Source organism: Harpia harpyja, chromosome 1 (genome assembly GCF_026419915.1).
Source record: "Harpia harpyja isolate bHarHar1 chromosome 1, bHarHar1 primary haplotype, whole genome shotgun sequence".
Classification (NCBI taxonomy): domain Eukaryota; kingdom Metazoa; phylum Chordata; class Aves; order Accipitriformes; family Accipitridae; genus Harpia; species Harpia harpyja.
In genome coordinates, this window is record NC_068940.1 from 64,381,431 (window position 1) to 64,405,268 (window position 23,838).

Consider the following 23,838-nt stretch of genomic DNA (forward strand, 5'->3'; position numbering starts at 1 on the left):
TACTACATTCTTTGAGGGAGACAGTTTTGTTGCAGTTTTATTTTCCAAAGGAATCCAAACAGAGCTTGCTGGCCTACTGCATAGGGTGTCCTACTACAAGGACTAAGTATTCTTCAATTTTCTCCTTGTATGGTCTATTTTCAGTTCAATACAGCTAGATTTCCACTGAGACCATAACATCATCTGTTTATGTATTCTGTCAAGTGTTCCCAAGACCTACTTCAATTGTTTTTCTAAGTGTAGGGCCTCTGCTGTAGGTCCTCAAATAAAGTGCGTGCAATATTGATCAAAGTCCTGTTCGCGCTCCATGTGAGATTCAATATATTCCTATTAGATGGATACAAGCAGAGCTTGATCTTTAGCAGGATAAGCAAGCACTGTACTGCAGGAGACAATAGAGCTCAGTTGTTCTAAGTGGCTTAGTCTTTGGAGACCCATCTAAAAGTCACTGGGAGGATTAACAACATTTTTTCCCCCCACTCCTTACAGTCAGCTGTGGTTATGGAGGCACACAGCACGATTTTGCTTACTACTTTTGCTGCCCACAAATGTAAACCGCGAGTTATGGATGGGTATGTTGGCAACCTGCACACAATATTCTAGTTTTTCCTTCTTAACTTTGCAACTATCCAGTTAACATTTTAACCTGTGCATGAAGACGTTTTCAAATCAATCTCAGCCATCAAGGCACTGTCACTCATTCATTGCAGTTCAGATGCTTTCCCCATTTGAGCACCATTCTCACTTATTGGCAACAGAAACCAACAAAACTGCTTATTTTGTTAGAGTCAAGTTCTTAGGTCGTTGATCACAACTTTATGTTTCCATTGAAGCCTATAGGATTTCTGTTTTCACTAGTTCAGCCTTTTCACTAGCTTATTAGTGGCTTTTCCTTGATTTTTGAAGGTTTAATTCAAGTTTGTACTCCTGTGCAAATTTTCCCCTGCCACATTAATAATTATCTTTCTCGTCCACTACAGCTGAAAGAAGAAATACAGTGGATTTATGATGAAATCTAAGCCAAGCTTATACAGAATTGCATTATCCAATTCATTGCCTGCATTATCCCTATTTCAGCTTCTTTCTTAGAAGAGCTGAATATTTCATTTAGGTTGGAATTAGGGTCCTGGCCTCCAACATCAATGAACTTTGAGGTATTACTCTAAGTTATTTGTAGGCCTTTGGCTTTTTTAACAGTCTGATCCCCCAAATGTGTGAAACATTGGTGCTTATTAAAATAATCCCAGTCAAAGCTGATAGCCCAGTTCATAGATAGAGCAATGGTCACTCTACAGAATGTTCTCAGACACTGGCAGAACTGCAGGGTACTAAAGATATTCATCATGGACCTTGGAAACAGAACTCTTCAGTAGGATACCAAACTATAGATAAGAGAATAATGCGAGCTTTGGTGAATTTGGGGAAGCTAACTAGTTTCTGCTAGGAACACATCAAGAAATTCTCAAAGAATTTCCCTTTAAGTCTAAAAGCTGGTCATCAGGATGACACAGGATCTCTAGATATGCTGGGAGAACCATCACCCTGAATCTCACATTGAATTCAATTGCCAATATAAAAGTCTCATTTTCTTTCTAGCACCACATTCATGTGTTTCAGATAACTTCCACCAATGCTTAGGATTAACCAGTGAGTAACTGATTCACTGTTAATACAGAATGGCAAAAAAAAAAGCTGTCATTTCCTGAGAAGTACAGTTTGATTTCAATTATCAACATAGCTTGATTGAACAAAAAAGGAGCATTCATACAATCAAGGTCTTAGTAGGCAACTAATCTGTATACTGAAACATGAGGACTAGTAAGCATCCTGATATAACTGAATTTTACCAGTGTTCAATGACTATTCAAGCTTACTTAGAGCCATGTAGTATACAGCAGAACTCACAAACTGCTGAAGTAAAACTGAAATATTGAGATCTCTAATTAATGAAAGATTCTTAGCCAAAACCAGCTCCAAGATTTGACAAAGAGACTCTAGAAAGAGTCCACATTCAGAAAACAACCTGGGACAAATAGGCTGACTTTGAAAACAGAGAGTATCTGTTCTCTGACTTTGAATTAAACTGAATTGTATCTGTTGAGGAACTGGTCCATATGTTCAAGAGGTATTTTCCATCTCCAGCTATTATGATTCATACATAGATTGCTATTTCATTGCTACGGGGTAAATACATTTTAAATTAGACTATATAAAGAAGCTCTAAAGTTGCCATGACAGTTGCAGCAAAATGCCTTGTCGTTTCTCATTACAAGGCATAACCTATCTTTATAACCAAATTAGCTTTTTCAGCTATTCCCCCAAATGTAGCCTCCAGATCTATTTTTGTTGATCCACCAATTGTTTCTTTCAGATTTGCATGGTTAATTATCAAACAGGATGATCATCGTTTAGATTATTAAAACAATCCATCAGCCAGCTTTGTTCTCTTTCATGTGAAAGATAGGAAAGGTGAAAGGTTTTAGAGAACTTTTTGTCAGGACCTTGTTTAGAAAGGCAGAAAAACAGTTCTATGCCACCAGCCTTTATATGACCGTCTTCCCTAGACGTGCCCCCAACCCAACCCCACTCCAGCCCTGCCCCTGGACACAGCTCAATGCCAGCTGTTTCTCCTCCAAAGGTTAGCCCTACTCCTCGGCTAATGTTTGCTCTGGAAAATCATCAACCCCTTTGTTAGTGCAGCTGATGGTGGATCCAGCCATGGTCTCTTGGTTGCATTTCCTTTCCAGGTTTAAGGCTTCAGGAGTATGAAAGATGAAAAGCACAAAGAGCAGAGTCCATCTGTTACTTCTAAATAATAGGACAGGGGGGCAAAAGTCTCCTAAATATAAACTCTTCTGCTCCCACCTATCTTCCAATCTTTAAAAACATTGGAACACTGAAGAAAGAGGGGGGAACACAGTAGTACGCATGTAGGCTGCAACTTGTCATATAATTATCTTTTGCATCAAATTGATTGCATTAGCCAGAAAGCAGAATTTTTAAAAAATCTCTATGAACTGTTCATTCCAAGAACAATTAAATCTAAAGTAAGAAGAATCATGACGAATTGCTGACAAGTGTTAAAACATGATCTGCTGACAGCTTCTTTTTCTTTTAAGAAGATGCCATTGCAAAGTCAAAACCAAGAAGTCTACAACAGAAGATATCAAATGACACATTTAATAGAACATGAGGCAAGATGTTCGTGTGTAAAATCCTTTGTCAATCTTTGCTATTAGTAACACGCACACAGCAGGGATACTACAGACAGTGTAATGGAAAGACCCCACTGTAAGATTACGTGCTGCTTCAAGCAATATTATCTGAAGTTTATCTGGCATGATTTGAACCTTGAGAAGAGTCAGGAATAATGTTGCTAGATGCAGCAAGGAGATAGTTTCCTTAAAAGACTCATAGATTTAAAGAGTTCTGAATTCAATCAATACAATATAGAATTTTGTTAGCCTTCAACTCTGTAGCTGTGTGAACAACAAAAGTAATTAAACCTGATAGTGAACGTACACATGTCTTGCAGATGATTGACTTTAACTGAATTATTCCTTAAGCTCTGGGGTGAGCTCATCCCTTAACCAGAAAATCTGCACAGGAGAGAAAGTTTAGCCTCATTCTTGAAAAAACACAGACACCAACAACTGAGTCTTTTGCCGCATTGTTAGGAAATCCATAACATCATTCTTGCCTGTGAATTGCCTGACAGCTAGTGAAGGGTGATCTCATGCCTGCCTTTGGTGTGGCATTACCAGCCTCTCTCCTCTGCTGTGCTCTTACCATTCATGTAGAAACTTCACATCTATGGAAGGTTGAAGAAACTTTCACCCTTCCCTTGCTTCGCCAAATTCGGTCAAAATAGACCAAGTTATAGGGACCAGTCAGCATTCACAGATAGAATGTAAAGAAGCTTCATTCACTAAGAAAAACAGGCAAGAGAGTTATGGGAGAAACATTCCAGGAAGTTCTCAAATTGACTCTCCACAGTTTTGAAGTGAGGTTTCCAAAAGAGGTAGGGCAGCTTTCAGTGACAATACAAGATGGGACACTGTGGTGGGTTGACCCTGGCTGGATGCCAGGTGCCCACCAAAGCTGCTCTATCACTCCCCCTCCTCAACTGGACAGGGGAGAGAAAATATAATGAAAGGCTCAAGGGTCGAGATAAGGACAGTTTAATAAAGCAAAAGCAAAGGTCATGCACAAAAGCAAAGGAAAACAAAAGATCTTATTCTCTACTTCCCATCAGCAGGCGATGTCTGGCCAATTCCTGGGAAGCAGGGCTTCAGTACACATAGCGGTTGCTCCGGAAGACAAACGTAAATAACGAATGCCCCCATCTCCTCCTCCCTTTACTTAGCTTTTATTGCTGAGCTGACATCATATGGTATGGAATAGCCCTTTAGTCAGTTTGGGTCAGCTGTCCTGGCTATGTCCCCTCCCAAGATCTTGCCCAGCCCCAGCCTGATGGTGATGGGAGGGAAACGTTAGAGAGACAGCCTTGATGCTGTGCAAGCGCTACTCAACAGTAGCCAAAACACTAGTGTGTTATCAGCATCTTTCTAGCTACCAATACAGAGCACAACACTATGAGGGCTGCTATAGGAAGAATTAACTCCATCTCAGCCAGATCCAATACAATCTCCACCCCTTATTCCATACCATTTGCATCATGCTCAGGTCCCACATAATTTAATACACATATATCTTCTAAACCATGCCATTGTGTTTAATTATCATTACTGAAATCCCTTCCTACCAACACTTACAACTGGAACTACATACTTAAACCACCTTCATACCCAACATACAGATTTAGACATTCTCATTAACTACTGTGCCCTGTCCTTTTTGGTGCCCAACATGTGGCATAAGGAATTTGAGATAAGGATAGTAATTGGGAGAGGTATGGGCAAAACATGGACTGAACACAGCTAGAGAGTGAAGAGGGGAATGACTGTGGGGAGTTTATGTTGTTGTAACTGTGGTGAAGGGACAAGGGGTGGATTGTGCCTAAATTGTCCACTTTTTGTCAGTGTTATGATGATGTTTTGATTTTGATGTGAAGAATTCTTTTTTTGTTGATGTGAGTGAAGTTTGTGAAGATTGCGTGATGAATGGGGATTTTAATGATAATTCTTAAATATGTGAAGCACAGAGGCAAGGGGTGGTATGTATTGGGTTTGCATGGCAAGATTTTGGTAGTGGGGGGGCTACAGGGGTGGCTTCTGTGAGAAGCTGCTGGAAGCTTCCCCTCTGTCTGATAGAGCCAATGCCAACTGGCTCCAAGATGGACCCACCGCCAGTCACAGCCAAGCCCATCAGCAACAGTGGTAGCGCCTCTGGGAGAACGGATTTAAGAAGGAAAAAAAGTTGCTGCACAACAGAAACTGCAGCTGGAGAGAGAGGAGTGAGAACATGTAAGAGAAACAACTCTGCAGACACCCAGGTCAGTGAAGAAGGAGGGGAGGAGGTGCACCAAGCACTGGAGCAGAGATTCCCCTGCAGCCCGTGGGGAAGACCATGGTGAGGCAGGCTGTCCCCCTGCAGCCCATGGAGGTCCACGGTGGAGCAGATATCCACCTGTAGCCCGTGGAGGACCCCACGCCAGAGCAGGTGGGTGCCCAAAGGAGGCTGTGACCCCATGGAAAGCCCACGCTGGAGCAGGCTCCTGGCAGGACCTGTGGAGAGAGGAGCCCATGCTGGAGCAGGTTTTCTGGCAGGACTTGTGACCCCGTGGGGGACCCACGCTGGAGCAGTCTGAGCCTGAAGGACTGCACGCCATGGAAAGGACCCATGCTGGAGCAGTTCGTGAAGAACTGCAGCCCGTGGGAAGGACTCACATTGGAGAAGTTCATGGAGGACTGTCTCCTGTGGGAGGGACCCCACACTGGAGCAGGGGAAGAGTGTGATGAGTCCTGCCCCTGGAGAGGATGAAATAGCAGAGACAATGTGTGATGAACTGATTGTAACCCCCATTCCCCATCCCCCTGTGCTGCTTGGGGGGGGGGGGGGGGGTAGACAATCCAGGAGTGAAGCTGTGCCTGGGAAGAAGAGAGGGATGGGGGTAAGGTGTTTTGAGATTTGGTTTTATTTCTTATTACCCTACTCTTGTCAACTGGTAATAAATTAAATTAGTTTTCCCCAAGTCAAGTCTGGTTTTGCCTGTGATGGTAATTGGTGAGTGATCTCTCCCTGTCCTTATTTCAACTCATGAGCCTTTTGTTATATTTTCTCTCCCCTGTCCAGCTGAGGAGGGGAGTGATAGAGCAGCTTTGGTGGGCACCTGGTATCCAGCCAGGATCAACCCACCACAGACACAGGGAAAATTTTTACTTCATTGGTTTAAAATTAGTAGAATCCTATTGGTTTCAGTCTTTTTTAATCTTATAAAATTCTCCTTCTAGAAGAAGATAGTTGAGTGACAAAATAAGTGCAGCTGACAGATTCTTTTTGGAAATGTTTCATGTCTATGGAAGTCATCACAAATGCTGTGACTTCCCCTCATCCCCAGCACACACACTTCTCTAGGCAAACATGAGCACACTGAGCAGACACTTAACATAATACACTCATTTGGTATTTTTCTTCAAAAATAATTACATAACAAGCTAATAGAGTAAAAAAGTTAGCTGGTCTAGAAAATATCCTATTATGACAGCTGTTTAGAAACATCATTTTGAACAAAAGCTTTTTTCCCTGCATGCTGATTTTAAGATTAGCTGGGCTATCAATGGAATCTTCTGAACCTCAACTTAGAAGTGCAATGAAATACCAATGGTATGTCTGACTGAGTAATGATGAGAAGGGAAACCCATTATATTTTCCTCTCACACTTGCAGAAGAGAAAACACAATACTGTGTCTTAGAAGAGTCCTCTTATGTTTCCACAACCATCACCTAAATTTCCAGGTTTATATATCATAATCAGGAGAAATTTAACACAGTTAGTTTACCCAGACTTAGGTCATTATAACTTCTGCAAAGCATGCACTCTCCAGAGTTTAAAGTATTGTAATCTAGACTCATGTAGTTGTTGTGTAATGGGACTAATGCCAAAATCCCATGTTTGGTGAGGGATATGTATCCAACCCACAGAGTGGTCTAGAGTGACCTGTTATAATAGATTGCAGAGGACAGTTAACCTGCATTTTGTCATTTACACTAACCCATGAAGCATAAGCCCTGCTTTTAAATATAAGTTTTAGTTTCTTTCTAAAGATACACAACTGCTAACAAAGCAGGATGAAGACTACTGATGCTATCAGGTACAAAGTGTTTCTCCACAAGCAGTAAGAGAAAGAATGGCATTAGACCTTATCTATGCTATTGCTTCCCTCTAGGCACAGGGTCTCATCCTGCTTGCAGCTTACAAAACAGCTTTACGTTTACTTTTACAAGGCTGCTTGGTAATTTTGCCAACACAACAGGTAGCATACTTGGATGAGCAACCTTTGAACAACACTATGTACATTTACTCATATTCTGCCACTGACCAGAAGAAATCAGTTTCCCTTTTTAGTTCCCTTCTTATTTTGCTTAAAAACGCCTTGGCTTTTCAAAGCTAAGTTTATGTTGTACTTTGCTTGGCAACAGATACAACAGCTCCCGAGTTTCATTTGGCTGAGTTATCGTCATACAATAAAAATAGCTTACACATCTTGCTGTACCTGTGCATTTAACTGAGTAGCCAACCCAGTGTGCCATGCTCTCTTGTTACTTGCCTAGCAGTCACAGAGATTAACTCTTGTTACTTGCCTAGCAGTCACAGAGATTAACAGGTCTGCTCTGCTCTGCCCTTGCCAATGACCTTGGTGAAGCTGGGTTTGTCAGCGCAGGCTGCAGATTCCCATTGCTTTAAAAAACAGATGCCAGGTTCAATCTTGCCTTATGATGGCTTACCAAAAGCATCATGCTAGAAGCAGTGGCCCACAGATTTTACTGAAGAAGTGTCAAACTCTGCAGTCAAACAGAGCCTTTAACACTGGGTTTCCAGCTAATGGGAAGAAGCCAGCAACCTCTAGCAGAAGAAATGAGCAAGTGCTATGAGAGGTGATACACACAAGAAAAACAGTGTCTATTATTCAGGGTTGTACTTGACTTGGCTACCTACTACATGGGTCAGTATTTATTAATAGCAGACAAAATCCCACAAAGATATGATGTGCATAACATGGCATACGCTATGGACATAATAAGAACAGCAAACCTGGAGTATTGACCACAGATATTTGATTTTTCCAATCCTTCAGTGAACTCAGAAGTGTAATAATTCTTTTATACATCATGCCTTGCAACGAGTATTTAACTAGCTAAACTTGCTTCTGCAAGGCACCGCCTCCCCTCAAATTCAAGTTTAATGAATTATTTAAGGTAAGCCTAACAGAAGTTTGTTGAAATTCAGTAAGTCCATTCGACAACATATCAAAAAAACTTTAGGAATTCAGGTTTTTTCATTCCGTATTTGATTTTATTCCATGTGCTTATCAAAGATGATTTAAAAACAAATGTACCTAGGATCAAAGTGCAATAAGAACCAAGTTCAAATGTTGTAAAACTACGATGATGTATGGTGTAGAGGTATGTATAGTTCTGAAAAGATGTATTATGGAAAGGAGGTATTTAGGGATTTTATACTCAATTTATTGCAAAACTGACAAATTTCCCTCATTAACTCTGATTAAGCCTACTGAATTTTGCTACAGGTTTTTGGTTATACGCCAAGTGCCAGGAGGCAGTAACATATTTCTGTGGCTTGGGTTGTCTGGTCTGCTTTTGGAAAGTTGCCAGATCTCATTTGACCTTTATAATAAGGTTTAACCCTGGTAGTTGGACTAAGTCACTCTCATTTAGATGAGCAGACTGGTGCAGCTCAAACCTAGGTCAACAGTGAAGGAATGTTGTTGCCATTTGACAGCTGTTCAGTGGCTTCTGGGAAAATTGTTGGTGTTCTCAGTACATTTTCTAGTGGACGGGCACTTAACCTCAAGTTTACTGCCACAGTTTGCAGTGCTCAGCGGAAAGACAAATGGCTGAGTCATCAGGGAGACAGTGACTTTCTCAATACCGACTTTCTCCAAGTCACACTTGAGGCACTGAAGGGAAAAACCCAAAGAAGATTCAAAACAGCCTAATATGGGAATCTTTATAGTATTTAGAACTAGGTATCTTCCACCAGTTTAAAAGAAAAGGCACTTCACAGGAATGGATCTTCTGAGCCATTGCTAACAAACGCTCCAATAACCTTTGTGTTCAGATAACATGCCAGATCCCATAAAGGAAACTCACCATTGCCCATCTCCCTGCTCTAACAAGTGATGAATTCCACCTGCAGGTCCCTGTTATTTTGGATACAAGCATACTGCAACAATCCCAATTACTACCAGCAGCCACGCCTGGAATGGCTTCTTAAAACTAATGCTTTACTCTCATACTGAATGATTGATCACAAGGTTCATTTTGACCTCATGCACTGTGAAAGAGACTACTGAACTGACAACTATGTATAATTATCTGCTTACCAACACCTCACTGCCCCAACACATACATAGGAAGAATACAAGGGCAAAAACAAGGCAAGGGGAAAGCGGGGACATACACACATAACAGGGAGGAAGCAAGAGAGCTAAGTTAACACATACTGAAATCTCTGACCTGGGATTCAATGAAACAGCTGCCACAGTAAAGCTGGAATATCACCCTTCCTAGCTTCTGTCTTCTTCACTGGTATTTTCATCATCTCAGTCATGAAGAAGCTGTATTATAAACTATCACATGGAGTGGTAGAAGAGTTTGGTCTATTTAAAATTTAGATCCTACACTGCATGTTTATCAACATCCACTGTCTTTTCCGATTCCTCTAAGAAAACTGCTTACCACTGGGTACTAAAATATAGTACTTATCTCTATATTTAAAGAGCAGGAGATTGAAGATAAAACACGGATTAAGTCTAACCTTAATTAAGGCACTGATGCCAAGTTCAGCAATGGACAAAGCTTTGACTATCTGCAAAAAAACAAAAAGCTTGTGTTGGCAACACCAGAGAGCCAGAGCAATAATTCTGTAACAAAGCGGCAGCAGAGCCAGACAGAGGAACATTATGGAAGTTTAGCTGAGAGTCCTCCTGTCCCACGGCCCATTGGACACCGTTTCACTTTCTGCATTTTTACTTCATTAGCTCATAAACTAATGTCTTGCTAATAGCTATGGGGAGGGGAAAGATGCTGAAATGTTCTATATTATTTTTAATGGCATTTAAGACACACCAATTATTCTGCAGGCTCATTTAGCACCTAATACTAAAGATGCATTCATATATTTCTAGGAAGCAATATTATCTAAGCATCTCTAAAGATACTTCTGTTAACAACCCTTGTGCAAGAGACCTGGATTATTGTCACAAAGGCACCAGCCAACAGTGGGGACCAAATGAATTGTCAGACTTGACCAGTGCCCTAGTGTCCCCACAAGCAAGAAAAGGCAGCCTCAGTCCTTCAGAGGGAAGGTATCACTGTCTCCCACTTGCATACAAAGTGGATTTATTTGTGAGATATGTTTAGGTGCTACCCACTTTTTGCCTTTCATCAACAGTAGGGACATAAGCAAGTTAGGAGGATTGTTTTCCCATTCTCCTTTCTTTTAGGACACTTCACATACAGTTTCTTTCAATGCCTCAACCTTAAGCTAGCATCTGAAATACTAAATTTCTGTTTTTCTAAGGAACAAATCAATTTATTTTTTTCTTCATTTTTATGTCTTCTTTGGCTATACCACCCCAATAGTTTCTAGCACTTAGTTCTCAAGTCATTACCAGTAATGAGTGCATTGTTAATGTTAAAACTGCTTCTAAGGACAGCTGAGCTGTAATAGAGCGCCTTGGGTCCCACCCTGCCTGTGTATTTATGATTCCTAATGAAAGACAGACTGTCCCACTCATGGATATGCCACTATAAGACACTCTGCCTTGGCTGCCCTCCCACTCAGCAAAAGCAGCATCATGTTAGAAATCAGCTATATCATCATGCCTGATAAAGTGCCACTTCCTCCTTCATTTTCATCAGCAATAAGAGCCAGTTGCACTTCAGGAAGCACACACAGTTTTCAGAGTACCACAGAAGGACTAAGTTCACTTCAGAGCTTCTCACAAAATTGCTTCAGACTTCTTCACGCATCAAATGATGCCACTCGCCAAGAACAGCAGCGTAGGCAATTTCAGCTCATTAGCATCAGTTTGTATCTTCTCCTTGATTCCATCCCTTAAGCCAGTTTAGTGCATCTGAAGGCAGTAAGGTCCAACACAGCTCCGTGGATGCCAGTTCAGAAGCCGAGATTTGGTTTGGCTTCCCTGCCTACCCCCCAATCCTTTAATTAAATAGATTAATTCCTTGGCTCCAAAAAAGATCAACCTTTTAGACTATTGGCTTCTTATTCTGACATTGAGAAAATGGAGTGCTTGAAACAAGCTAGCTTGAAGCAGGTAGTAATGCCTCTTTCCCAGGGCAGTCAGAAGGAACCTCTTAAATCAAGTTTTAAAGACACCTCCTCTGCAACAAGACACTTTCCCAGGCTCAAGGGGCAGGGGGAGGGGGGAGAGAGAAAAACAAACAAACAAACCAACCAACCAACCACACACATTCTCTGAACAGCTTCACATCAAAAAAACCTGAGCACACAAATTCCACATGTCCATGAGAGTGATGAGTTAATAGGAACTTATTAAAAACCTTCCCCAGATAGCGTATTTGAGATAGATAAACATGCTTCAGCTTATCCAGTACAAAATCTAAGCATGTCTAGGTAGCACAAAGCAAAATAAGTCAGTGAAAAATGTGTTATTTTCAGTGACTCATTGACCCCACCTGCAGAACCCCTTTCAAACCTCTCACCCAATGGACCTTCAGACTTCACACAGATAGAGGAAATGAAAAAAGAAAACTTGGGGGAGGGAAAGAGGAAATCAATTTAACTTTTAACATTTCTTAGATGCATCAAAGGTCTCAGCCATGTAGTTCTATTAGGTTGCTGTGTGGATTCTTCTAAGATGTGTGTGGAAAAGCCTTCATTGGGTTCACTGCATGAGACTAAAGAAAATGCAGACAATATGAATTCGAACTTTAATCTTCTTTCCTGGAAAGCCATCTTCAAAAATGTTTAAATAAACTATATATAGATGCTGGCAAGTTGCAAGGCTGAATACAAATCTCTGATCCAGTACAAATATTTTGCCATTCAGCTCATGAGAGTGCACAGCAGTATTCAGGGCTCTCAAACTGAACCGCGGCATGGCTATACATCCTCACAGTTGGTACTAGTATTTGTAATATCCGTAAGGCAAGTTTATAAGCTTATTAAACCCAAAACACAGAATACAAAAGCTTACAATAAACAAGGATGAAAAAGAAAAGATTAGAGTGTAAACGACAAAGAAAGATGAGATTAAAATGTGTGGGGTACAACATAGGTGGAGGAAAATTACCACAGGCATGCTTTAATACAGTACGACAATTTTTTTCCTGCAGATGCTGGATGGTCTAGACATACTTTCAAACAACATTCTTGGTAGTTAATCCCTCAAATCTGCTAGTGATTTCACAGAGTTGTAACACTACTAGCAATCTTTATTATGTACTTTTCCTCCTCTCCCTCCTCAAAAAGGAAATCAAGTGTGTAGAGTATAAAGTGCATTTCATATGATTTGTTAGGATGATCTCCTGACTTAGGAATGCATCTCCCATTAACATTAATGGGCAACTGCAGACACACAGAAAGAAGGGAACAGTCATTGGTGTTTCAGCCTTGGATATATTGGCGATTACTCCATGAACTTTTTCTTGCTCACCATCTGATCCCCTAGGATGGGGCAAACAATAACCACTGAAAAGAATTAACATTCTGCCTACATATTCTTCATTTTTCCCCCCCCAACAGTGAAAATTCAGTGTTCAAAATGTGAAAGAAAAGTACACATGCAACCAAGCATCCTTAGCAGGCAAAAAGTACATACTTTTACATGGAGAGGAAGCACAAGACTCTTACAACACTTGGTGAAAGCAGAACTATTAAGACTGGAAGGATGGTGAAATAGGTAGCTAACAGCCCATGAAGCATTTAGCCACCTTCTTCTCCACCCTAATTGGAATACAAATGAAATTCATAGTTCCTTTGGCTTTAGTTTTCAAGGCCAAATCTCAGCTTATTGGTAGTTTCCTCTCTCAGCATACATGTCCTTCATAAAAACCAAAAATCCAGCATGTCATATCAAGGATTTGCTCACCAGGATAACGTAAATTTTTCACAGTGTCAAGGGAGGATGGTGGGAGGTGGGTGGGTGTTTTTTGGTTTGGGGGGGCTTTTTTTGTTGTTTTTTTTTTGTTTTTTAAGAGGAGGTGAAGGTAGAAAGATGTTGGAAAGAAGTAGAAGTAGAGGTTGGGGGAAAGCAATGTTAATATGATCAATACTGAACAAACTCTTGAAAGGTTTTTAAAGAGAAAGTTGCTGTAGTTGAAATACATTGTTCTTTGATTACAAATCAAGCCATGTGCTTTGCTACAGTCAAAAAAGTCTTTTGGTTTTGATAAAGTAACAGAAACCCTGAATACCATTCAAATTCTTATTAAAAAAAAAATCACTAACAATAATATTGCTTCCTAGCTATCACTGAACAGCTTTCCAGCTTCAGTCTGGGTTTATAACAAGTTTTCCTGAAAGTTTTTGCCATCTTACCTACTTCACAACTCAGTTGTTTTAAGTAGCGCAAAAAATATGGGGGGGGGGGGGGGGGGGGCGGCAGCGTGGGAGAACACGACTTCACACATTGCCAAAGAGCATCAATCAATCAAACACACTTCTAACTTAAGTGACAAGATGCAAAGGATACGGTGATTCAGCCATAATAACCACCCCTGACAACCCACAGAGAGGCACCACTGCATTAGAGGAGTCACAGCTGTACCAACCCCTCCATGAGCAGCAACTGCATCTAACAGTTTGCCACAGGAAATCCTGCAACAACCTCAGAGATCAGCATGACCTAGTTGGGCTAATGCAGGTAGATAACACTCAGATCCCCTCACAGATTCATTTTAAAAGGAAGCATGTGTCAACCTGAGCTTCATATCCTTTTTGACAAGGGCATATTACCTGATGGGGCTGTGAACTGGACCATCTGCTGTAGGAAGGAGCACCAGAAGTCTTGTTGGCTGTAGCTCTCTGCAAAATAAAAGATAGACATGTCAAATATTCACCAACATCTCTGTCACACACAGTCAGCTTCAGCAATCTCAATCATGTAAATTCCCATAGTAAAAAAAAAACCTATACAAAACCCTCAAGAAACCATAAATATGATACTGTAGCATTAAAATCAGAGATGAAAGTTTGCTGAATTTGCTACCAATGCTCTGTTCAGCCTTGGACCTCAGAACCTCAATTTTCACCCCAACTTCTGCATGTCACCTAGATTGCAAATCTAAATGCTGAGCCCTAACCTAAACCGGGGCTGCAAAGCACTACCTACCATTCAGCCAGGTAATTTACTCAGATTAAGCAAACATGCTCTAAATTCACAATTATTCCAGAAAGGCATCTTTAGAGGGGTTTGTCTGCCTGTTCTGAGAAGCTATATCTGTATTTTTCCCTAACTCATAGTGATGTTTCATTCCATACTTCATACTAGTTTCATAGAAGCTGTTCTTAACTCATAGAAAATGAAGCAAAATTGTTCTTTCAGAATCACTTCACCTTACTCAAAAATGAAACTTGGATATTATTGGAATAGGTAATAAAAGAGATTAGTTACCTACCAACTTCTTTGTGAAGAAAAAAGACAGTCTTTATGATTTATCCCTATACTTCTTTCACCCACTTCCCTGTATTTATTTTCTGAAGCAGTAAGAAAAAAGACCCTACTGCGGACTTTCATATCCATATCATATTTCCATAGCCATATCATATGTGTCACATACAGACCTTATAATCAAACTGCCTTTGATATTGTGGAAGAATCAATGCAATATGGTGTCTAGTAGAACACCACCAATTATTTTAATACACATTATCCCTGGTTTCAAAATTATTTTATACCATTAACTTCTACGCCATTTACTCCTAGTTTAGGCTAGACCCTAGTGTAACACAGAGCTCCTCCAAATCCACCCCTCACGTATGTGAATTTGGTCCTTCTGAAAAAAACCCCAAAACACCACACACCACAGTCAGTAGCCAAATATCTTGCAAGTATATCACTACTATATTGTGTAAGCTCAGGTATTACAGAAACCTTGCGATGACAAGGCTATCTGTATCAGGAAGATCAGGTAGATTTGAGTTACCTATTCATGAGATCTGAATTCAAACAGGCTTTCCAGACACGAGATACTAATTTATCAGTATATTATGTCACCAGCAGGATGCTAATAGGGGGACATATTCATATTTGAACCATATGGACATAAATTATACTAAAAAATGCAAGTAAGACAATCCATGTGAGATTTATACCACAATGTAGTATACTCTTTGTAAGTATGAAAATAAATAGCTTATGGCTTTTAACACCCAAGGATATAGTACATTTCTATGCCAATTATAACCACTAGGGCTTATACATCATTACATATTCTAAAGCTGGCATGTCATTCCCACTAATGAGAAACAGCCACTACTGTAATCGTGCTTTTGCGTTAGTCTACCAAAAAGCAGTTATTTTACAAATTTAATTATTAGCATTACTGTATAGTGTATTTAGCTTCTACTAAACACCCTTAGAAGGATAGGCATTTTTTAATAGTCAGATACACCATGCAACAGAATAACACTTTCTTTTGATAGCAACCTCAGAAAACACAAACTGCACACAACACTGATTTCAGCTTTGTAAAAACTTATGAAAACTATCTCCATCTGCTTCAGAAGAAAGACTGGTCAATCTATGACTAACAAGTTGTATAACAAGATAGCTGGAGTTTTTCTGGAAGCATCTGGAAGTTGTCTTCCAGCACGATGCCCTTCCACAAGCACCACACACCTTTCTTAATTAATACATATGTATAATGTATGTCTGCCTTTAGTATTGTCTGATAAAAACTGCATATTCCTCCTGTCTAAACACATAAATAGCAGTCTTGTTTCATTACTTACTCCAACACCTGTTAACCTCTAGTAGGTACATTCCTCTACAGCAGTCACTCTTTTGAACTCTTCCACCTCAGTTTCAAGGACATCCCAAAGGAAGATACCCCACAGAGAAACAGTACTGCAATATTACAGAGGCCAGGCAGCCAGCAAACAAATACCTCCAAAAACAAAGGCAGATCATTTTTTGTCTAATTTTACAAACAAGAAAGGGCCAGAGTCTCAGAAGTATTTAGAAGCTGACCTCCACCTTCCAATTTAAGAGGTAGGCACTTGAAAAAAAAAATTGTAAAAATAGTAGTATAAAAGGGTCTAAGATCAGCATTTATTTCCCTTATCCTCCCAGGCTTTTTTTTTTTCACTCCATTCATAGATCAATGAGTAGTATCACTTGCATGTTCCAAGGCAATCAAAATATCAGGTTATAGAGCAAAGGCTTATGCTGCTCACACACAGAAGCTTCTATATCAGATCATTTGGTGTAGATTCTGAAAGATCTGGAAAATACTTCCACCTGAGCTTCTCTCCAAGTTCTAAGGGAGAACAGGAAAAAAACTGAAGGCTAGACCACATCCCCTGCTTGTCTCAGCAGTTAAAATATTTGAGGCAGGTGACTTAAAAAACATGATGAATAAACTCCAAACGCACACACATACATACACGCTCTCACTCCTATTTCACTGCAATCAGTAGAAATTGGACAACCACCTACCTTTAGGAGTATGACCCTTCACGCCTGGCAGCCAAGATCACAAGCTAGACCACACTCTCTGCTGGATTAATAGCTTTTGCATGCCGTTTGCACCACAAAGGAGACCTCAAGGTGTTGCATTTTCACTAGGTATTTTACCAGGGAGCACATGGGTTGCATTTAGTCCCTTAAGCCACATCCCTTTCTTCAGCTAAAATCACCTTCCTTATCACTCTTCCTTTTGAGAAAGGAGCACATACTCAGAACATTTAAGGACTCTCCCTCTGGCACAACTAGCACTTTAGTACAAGTCCTGGACATAAACTCCCTCTCTGGTCTCATAGAGCTCCCTGACAGCATTATTTGAAACATCTAAACCAAGCAGCTCACAGCTCTTCTAAGGCCACCAGCAAGCCCCCACTCTTAGCTAATTTTATATCTAGCCCTTCTACTTTCCCAGCACATTTTTGCTCCCTGCAAGCTGTCTCTCAGACATACGTAGGTACAAAAAAACCCTCCCCAAATATTAAAAACTAATTAGGACTGACTGCTCTAATTACCTGCTTGTCCAAGCTGTTCCTTATGCCTTTGCCCCTCCTCCTTATTCCCCCCACCTGTGAAGAGAGGTTAAACTCACACAGTTGCAGATGACCACCAGTCGCTTTAAAAGACAAATGAAGTCCTGCTGAAAACTTTAGAAATGTGTAACAATTTTTACAGCAGACTGTACTTCTGAAGGCAATAAAACTGTTAACTGGACATGTGAGTTTTGGTATCTGAGATAGATGTTATGGAAAAAAAGGAGAGAGGAGAGCTGGTGGTCTGCACAGTACTGCCCAGACAACAGTCAGTATGAGAGGAGAAAATTTGGTGTAGATTCAGCGCAACGTGTGCTTCAAGCACATGGCCGGACCCAAGCCTGAACATGAGGAATGCTGATGAAACATCAGACTGCCTCCAAATCCCAGCGAGAGCAGGAAAAAAGTACTTCTCATAGCAATAAAACAGCACAGATAAAAGAAGAGCACATGATGCAGTGTATGTGCAAAGCTGCTGTTTTATATGCAGTTCGCAGGAAAACTGTTTTCTTGGAAGACTCCTACTACTCAACGCAGTAGATAACACAGCAAGAAGCTAGAAAAAAAACTTTTAGGAGAATACATGGAAATCTGGGTATGGCTCAACAGGAGAGCTCCTGAAAAGATGTGTTGCTATTTCATTCTTGGGCTAAGGCTATTAGTGACTGTATACAATACAAGCCAAGATCACGTACAGTCCATAAATAATTTCTCATTAAGTCAAGGAGAGCTTCAATGTAAGGCCACACTTCAAAATTAGGAAAGAAAAGCAGAGCACAGAGAAAGAGTTACAAGTGTTACTGTGACAATATTTTTAAAAGCAAAAAAGAGTATATATTCTGATAACAAAGTCAAATATTATAACCTATTCTACAGCCAAATAAACTTATAAAGCCTTCTGATGGGCATGACAATTCGTCCCATTAGCTTGGAAAAGTATCGTAACATGGGATGAATTACTGTCTGGAACTACCTGTCTCTTTCCATCCGCTCACTGGAGAGAGAGGCTAAGCAGCCAGTTTGAGACATCTAACTTTGGATGGCTAATGTTAGGTGAAATTAAATCTACCCATACTCCATGTTCTCCTTCCTACCAAGGGACCTAGGCAATTTGTCCTCTTCTAGGGTTTAAAGGGTTATTATGGTAGCAAATTGGTGTGTAATTGGGGTACTTTTGAACTGCCTTGTGAACTGCTACAAACTGTGTTAATCTTTCAAATGCAGCTCACTGGTAAAGACATGGAGTACTGTCTTGACTTTCAGGACTCAGAATTTTTTGGCTAGGCGAGAAAGGAAGAAAAGATTTTTACTTATAAATAGAGAAAATGTAATATGAAAGTAAGTGGAAGGTAATACTAAACATTTAATCACATCAAAACCATTTTTTTTTCAGAGAAAAAACTACCTAGGTTTATATCTGTAGTTCTTTGAGAATACAGTTATAGTTACATGATATACATGTTATACTACCAGTTCCTGGGCTCTTCAATTTCCTGGCCTAAAATCTTGCTGGCGTTCAGAAGGTATCTTGCTCATCAGTTTTACTGGAGATGATGTTTGTTTAAAGAGTATAGAGTCCAGCTGTTTATGCAAAGGCTGACATCAAAATCAGGATATATTTTGCACTGTCCAATATCTAGATTACTTTTTTCTATTATTAGCTATGGAATTTCACTGATTTGTCCTTAAATTCAAAGATTCATTTGCTGAACAAAATAATAGTGGCATCTGGCAACGCTGTAGGATGTTAAGGCACTGAAGTTCGTTCTTTGAAGTTTGCTTTCTTTTTTTCATGGAGTTTTGTATACCTGTGACTTTTGCTAACAGGAACCAGTAATGTTATGTTAAAAAGAAACAATATTCAATGGCTGCTTAGTGACAGATACAAGCTTTTGGGTTCACTTGTTTATTTTATTTTATTTCACAGCAGGAGTTTATGAAGAGAAACACAAGTGAAAAATAAAGTTGTAACCTCTTATACTATAAAGGGCTATAATGTCCTTTATGACTCTCCAGAAACAACTAGTGGGTGAAGTCCTTTTGCCATTAACCCTAGCAGACTGGGGGTGGGATGGGCTGTTTTTTGAAGTATTGAGTTTTATTTCTTTTTACTTATTGAGCATATTCCACAACAATGCAGTATAGAAAATGACAAGTTATTCATTTCTACATACAAGTGAAATAGGAAAGGTGACAACTTATCTGATTCTATCTGATCAAAAATAGGACTTGGAGGAATTACAGAGTCTGAAATTTGAACCAGTAATACCTCTTGAAACAACATAGACTTCATGCCTACATGTCAATCCATCCCTGCCTCTGGTCTGGCTCCTTAAGCCTTGTTGATTCTCTGTGTGGGGTAAGACCTTGCACACTTAATGATACTAAATCCTTCACTGCCTCTTCCTCACAAATGTCATCTCAATGGATCAGAGGAGTCAGCTCAGTGGAAAGGGTCTCTCTGTGTTTCCAATCTGGCATCACACCTGGCTCCATGGGGAGACAAACCCCACTGAAGCCTGTTCATTACAGATGTGCCGCTCACCCATGAAGCCATTTTCACTCCTGTGCTATAATACACACAATTCCTTGCTCCCTTTGAAACCTCATCCCATTTTTCAATAATACCAATACTATGCTGGAAATTCATAGCTAGTGCCGCTCTGGACATAAGACAAAACAAATTGCAAATACTTTAAAGATCCATGGTTTCTTCAATACGATACAATTAAAATTAATTTTCAGGTTCTCATTCCTCACAGTTAAAAGTCCTCCAGAACTGCCAGGAAAACTACCTGCCTTCTAGTGAGACTAGCACTATGAAATTCCAGAGAGATGGATTTTATTTTTTTTTTGGTCAGAAAAATGAAGACAGAAAAGGTTGATAATTAGATTAATAACAGGAACATCATTTCATTACAGCTATGCAGCAGTTTTTAAACACTTGATGGCAAACATTGCTGATCATGGGGTTAGGACACAAAACAAAATGTAGTGGTGTTGGCAGCAGCGGAACAATGGTACGTGGCATGACAGTATGGTCTTCTCTTCCATGCAAAGGGCACATGATACATTCATAGCTTGGCGTAGCTTGGCAGATGAGTGAATATCATATGTCAAAGTAACATCATTGTTTTGCAGTGATGAGATGATGCAGGAGAATCATCAAGTATGTTGTCCCACAGCAGTGTAAAATCAAGAAGGCAGCATTAAAAAAGCAGCTGATCTGGATACAGTGATCAAGACATAAAATGTAACAGAATTATGAGAGGTAAAGTTTGTAAGTTGTAAATGAAATACATTTATAAGTTGTGTATGAAAAAGTGCACAGTGGGAAAACAAACTTTCCTTAAGATTGTTGCACAGTGTCATCAGGGATTACTTCCTCTAGCTTACAGAAATCAATGTTATGACAGGAAGATACAGAGTAGGAGAGATATTGACTGAGCTGTCAACCAAAGACTACATCTCTCTGAACCTGTGGGTTTGGGCTTTGATGAAGCAAATGCATTCAGTAGATGTTTTTATAGGATCTCAGGCACTCACTCAAAGTACTCACTTGCATTTTATATCCACTGTCTATGCTTGGTCATCAACACAGTGACTCATAATTTTTGAGGTGAAATTGCCAAAAGTAGTATAATTCATCTGTTACTCACCCCAACAGTGGATTCTTGATTGTTTGGCAATTAGACATGGGCTCTGAACCATGGTGTAGGGCTTGTCATGACACTGTGATTCCTCCTCTTTTTTCTCTTTGTTCATTCCTGTTCATCAATTTAATATAGATATTTTCACACCCTGGAAGGAAAAAAATTCTGGACAAAGCCAGGGATGAAAATATCCTCTTTTCAGAAACTCTCTTTACACTTACCAACAAGGAGTTTTGTGTTAAACAAAAAAAGCTTCACTTCATGACCTCCCATATCCTACTTGATTGTTAAAACTAATAATGAATGTATCTGAAATTTCAAAGTATATCTTTGAATGGGGGTGACGTCCACAAGACTTTTATATTTCACAAACCAAATAAGAACTGATATTAGAGATTGCACTACCCATTTCAAACCACATCTACCTTAGCAGAACTGGCTGGTCAAGCTCAAGCCAACAATACTGTAGCCATTAATTCCTTCTCCATTCCCATTTGTATTGGCCAATGAAGTGCAGCATACTTGAATCACAAACAAGCCAAATGACTGTTACTGTTAGTGACAAGCAACAACTTCTTTCTTCGGAATTTTAATATGGTGAAAGAACTTCTCATCTCTGTGGAGATGCTACATACACCATGATTTGCTGTGCAGTCAGTACTTTCTCCCAAAGCCAGAGAGTTTGAAGATAAGCTGCAAAGAGATCGAGGAACAACCTTCAAGTCTTCCAGATGGAGGTGACATAAAGTTGGCATCCTTATCCCATGAAATGTACAATTAAGAAATTGTAAGAAAGTCACAAGACTTGGAAACACGCAATAAGATAAGGAGGAGAAATCATCTCAGCTTGAGTGAAAAAAAGAAAAACAAGAATATGGAAACATTCGATGCTTTGAGGTCAAGAACTCTCCCAAGCACCACTGAGAAGGCAGGGGAGCACATCACAGCCATATGAGAGATAATATAGTCAGAAAGTGGATTTTTAAAAGTTAGCAGCTGCTTCTGTGGGAAAAAGACTACAAGGTAGGAAGTAAGTATAATATTATGTTGAGTGATGTTAAATTATCAGCAATCAGTAACTTTAAACTATCAGTCAGGGAATGCAACAGTACTGATACTACCAGGACATCTACTCCTACTGAAAGAATTCACAATGAAATATAAGATGCATTATCAGAAGAACTTGGAACATATGACATCTTTTACGTCCTTTGGACTCTCACCATTTTCCTTAGTAAATGAAACACTGGGGCACAAGGAGGTGTAGGGAACTAACCATAAAAAAGAGAGTCTTGGTTATGGCAGAGAGTGGAATGGGATTAGTTTTATGGGACTGAAAGATGTGGCTTACCTCAGAAGTTTTCATAGGTCTGCAAAAATGGAATTAACAGGTGTGTGTTGATTTGAGACAAAGGAACAACACCAGGAAAGTAAAAGAATTTCATCGTAGTGAGAGCTATTCTCTTCCAGCAGCTATTCTGCAAAAGATATCTGTCCCATTAAAAAAGCAGACAAGAAATATGAAAAGTGACCCAGAATCTTTGAGTAATATCAGGTCTGAGGTGTTAAAAGATAACGAAGTGACCACACAGAAGACTGGCACTGTGTAGGAGAACTTCAGAGCTAAACAACAGAGAGTATCAAAAATCATTAGAGGAACAAATGCAAATAAAAAACAGTGGATGCTTTCACAAAGGTGTGGGGGGATCATTCCTTATTTTATTAATGTTCACCAAAGATAATAAGAATTCAGAATTACGCTTACATTGAAGATTATAATAAAGCCAGAACAGAGAAGAGCCTTGATAAGACAATGCAAAAGACAATAGTGCAGAAATTGGAGTAAAAGATGGCATACAGTAGATATACTAATCAGAATATTTTACATGTATTTCAGTACTGGGAGGCAAGGACATGAATCATGAAGGTTCAGGAAAGTACAAAAATAAATATGTTTATTTGCAAACAATGCAATCATAGAAAGGTGGAGGAGGTACTCTAATGATCTCTTTAATGGTGAGACTGATAAAAGTGAACAACAAAAGGCTATTTTCTAGATAAATGAGTCATTCTCAGAAGAATCAAATTTTTAAAGTATTCAAAAGGCAATTAGACTTTCAGGAAAAACACTGGCAACTCCTGCTAAATTGTTAAGACTAGGACACAATAAGCTTAGTCAAATTTTTTACAACCTAATTTTGAAAACATTCCCAAGGAGTGGAAAGAGAAAGTCACATTTCCAATTTCAAAATAGGGATGTATTGAAAATGTAAGAATTATTTGTACATTTCTTCTCATTACAACCTCAAAAATCCATCCTCCATACCTTTTACAGACACATACTCATTAAACAGAGGAAACAGTGAGAGACAGCAAGTATTGGTGTCTGGCAAAGAGCATGACATTCCCCTCCCAAGATTAGTTAAAAAAAAAGAAAACAAGCAATCAATTCCAGCTGGATGTTGTCTTAAGAGAAAATGCTGATATAAACACAATTAAGGTGTAATTTCTCAGAGGATTTAGGAAGAATATGCTAGTGGGTCTTTGGCCTGCAGGGAGAGGATCTGACATCTTAGAAGACCATAGCACAAGCATGCAACTGTTTGTCTGACGTGTAGAAAGTTGAGTGCTTTCTAAGTAGGGAGACAATGAAATTTCTGCTCTGTTTCATAGCAATCCAACGCTAAGGTGGGATGAGGAAGAAGCCCAGTACTTTTCAGAGCAGTTCAGTCATTGGGAGAGTCTGGGATTGGAAGGAACTGAAGCAATCTGCCTCGA

The 23,838-nt window shown here is 39.7% G+C and overlaps 1 protein-coding gene across 1 annotated transcript in view; it reads right to left on the minus strand.

Moving 5' to 3' along the window:
• Positions 1 to 23,838, minus strand: part of RBMS3 (RNA binding motif single stranded interacting protein 3) — a 730,467-nt gene that overhangs the window by 607,786 nt on the left and 98,843 nt on the right. The window contains exon 3 of the mRNA XM_052797551.1: positions 14,147 to 14,215. Coding sequence (XP_052653511.1) covers positions 14,147 to 14,215 — 69 coding nt within the window. The remainder of the gene's footprint in view (positions 1 to 14,146; positions 14,216 to 23,838) is intronic.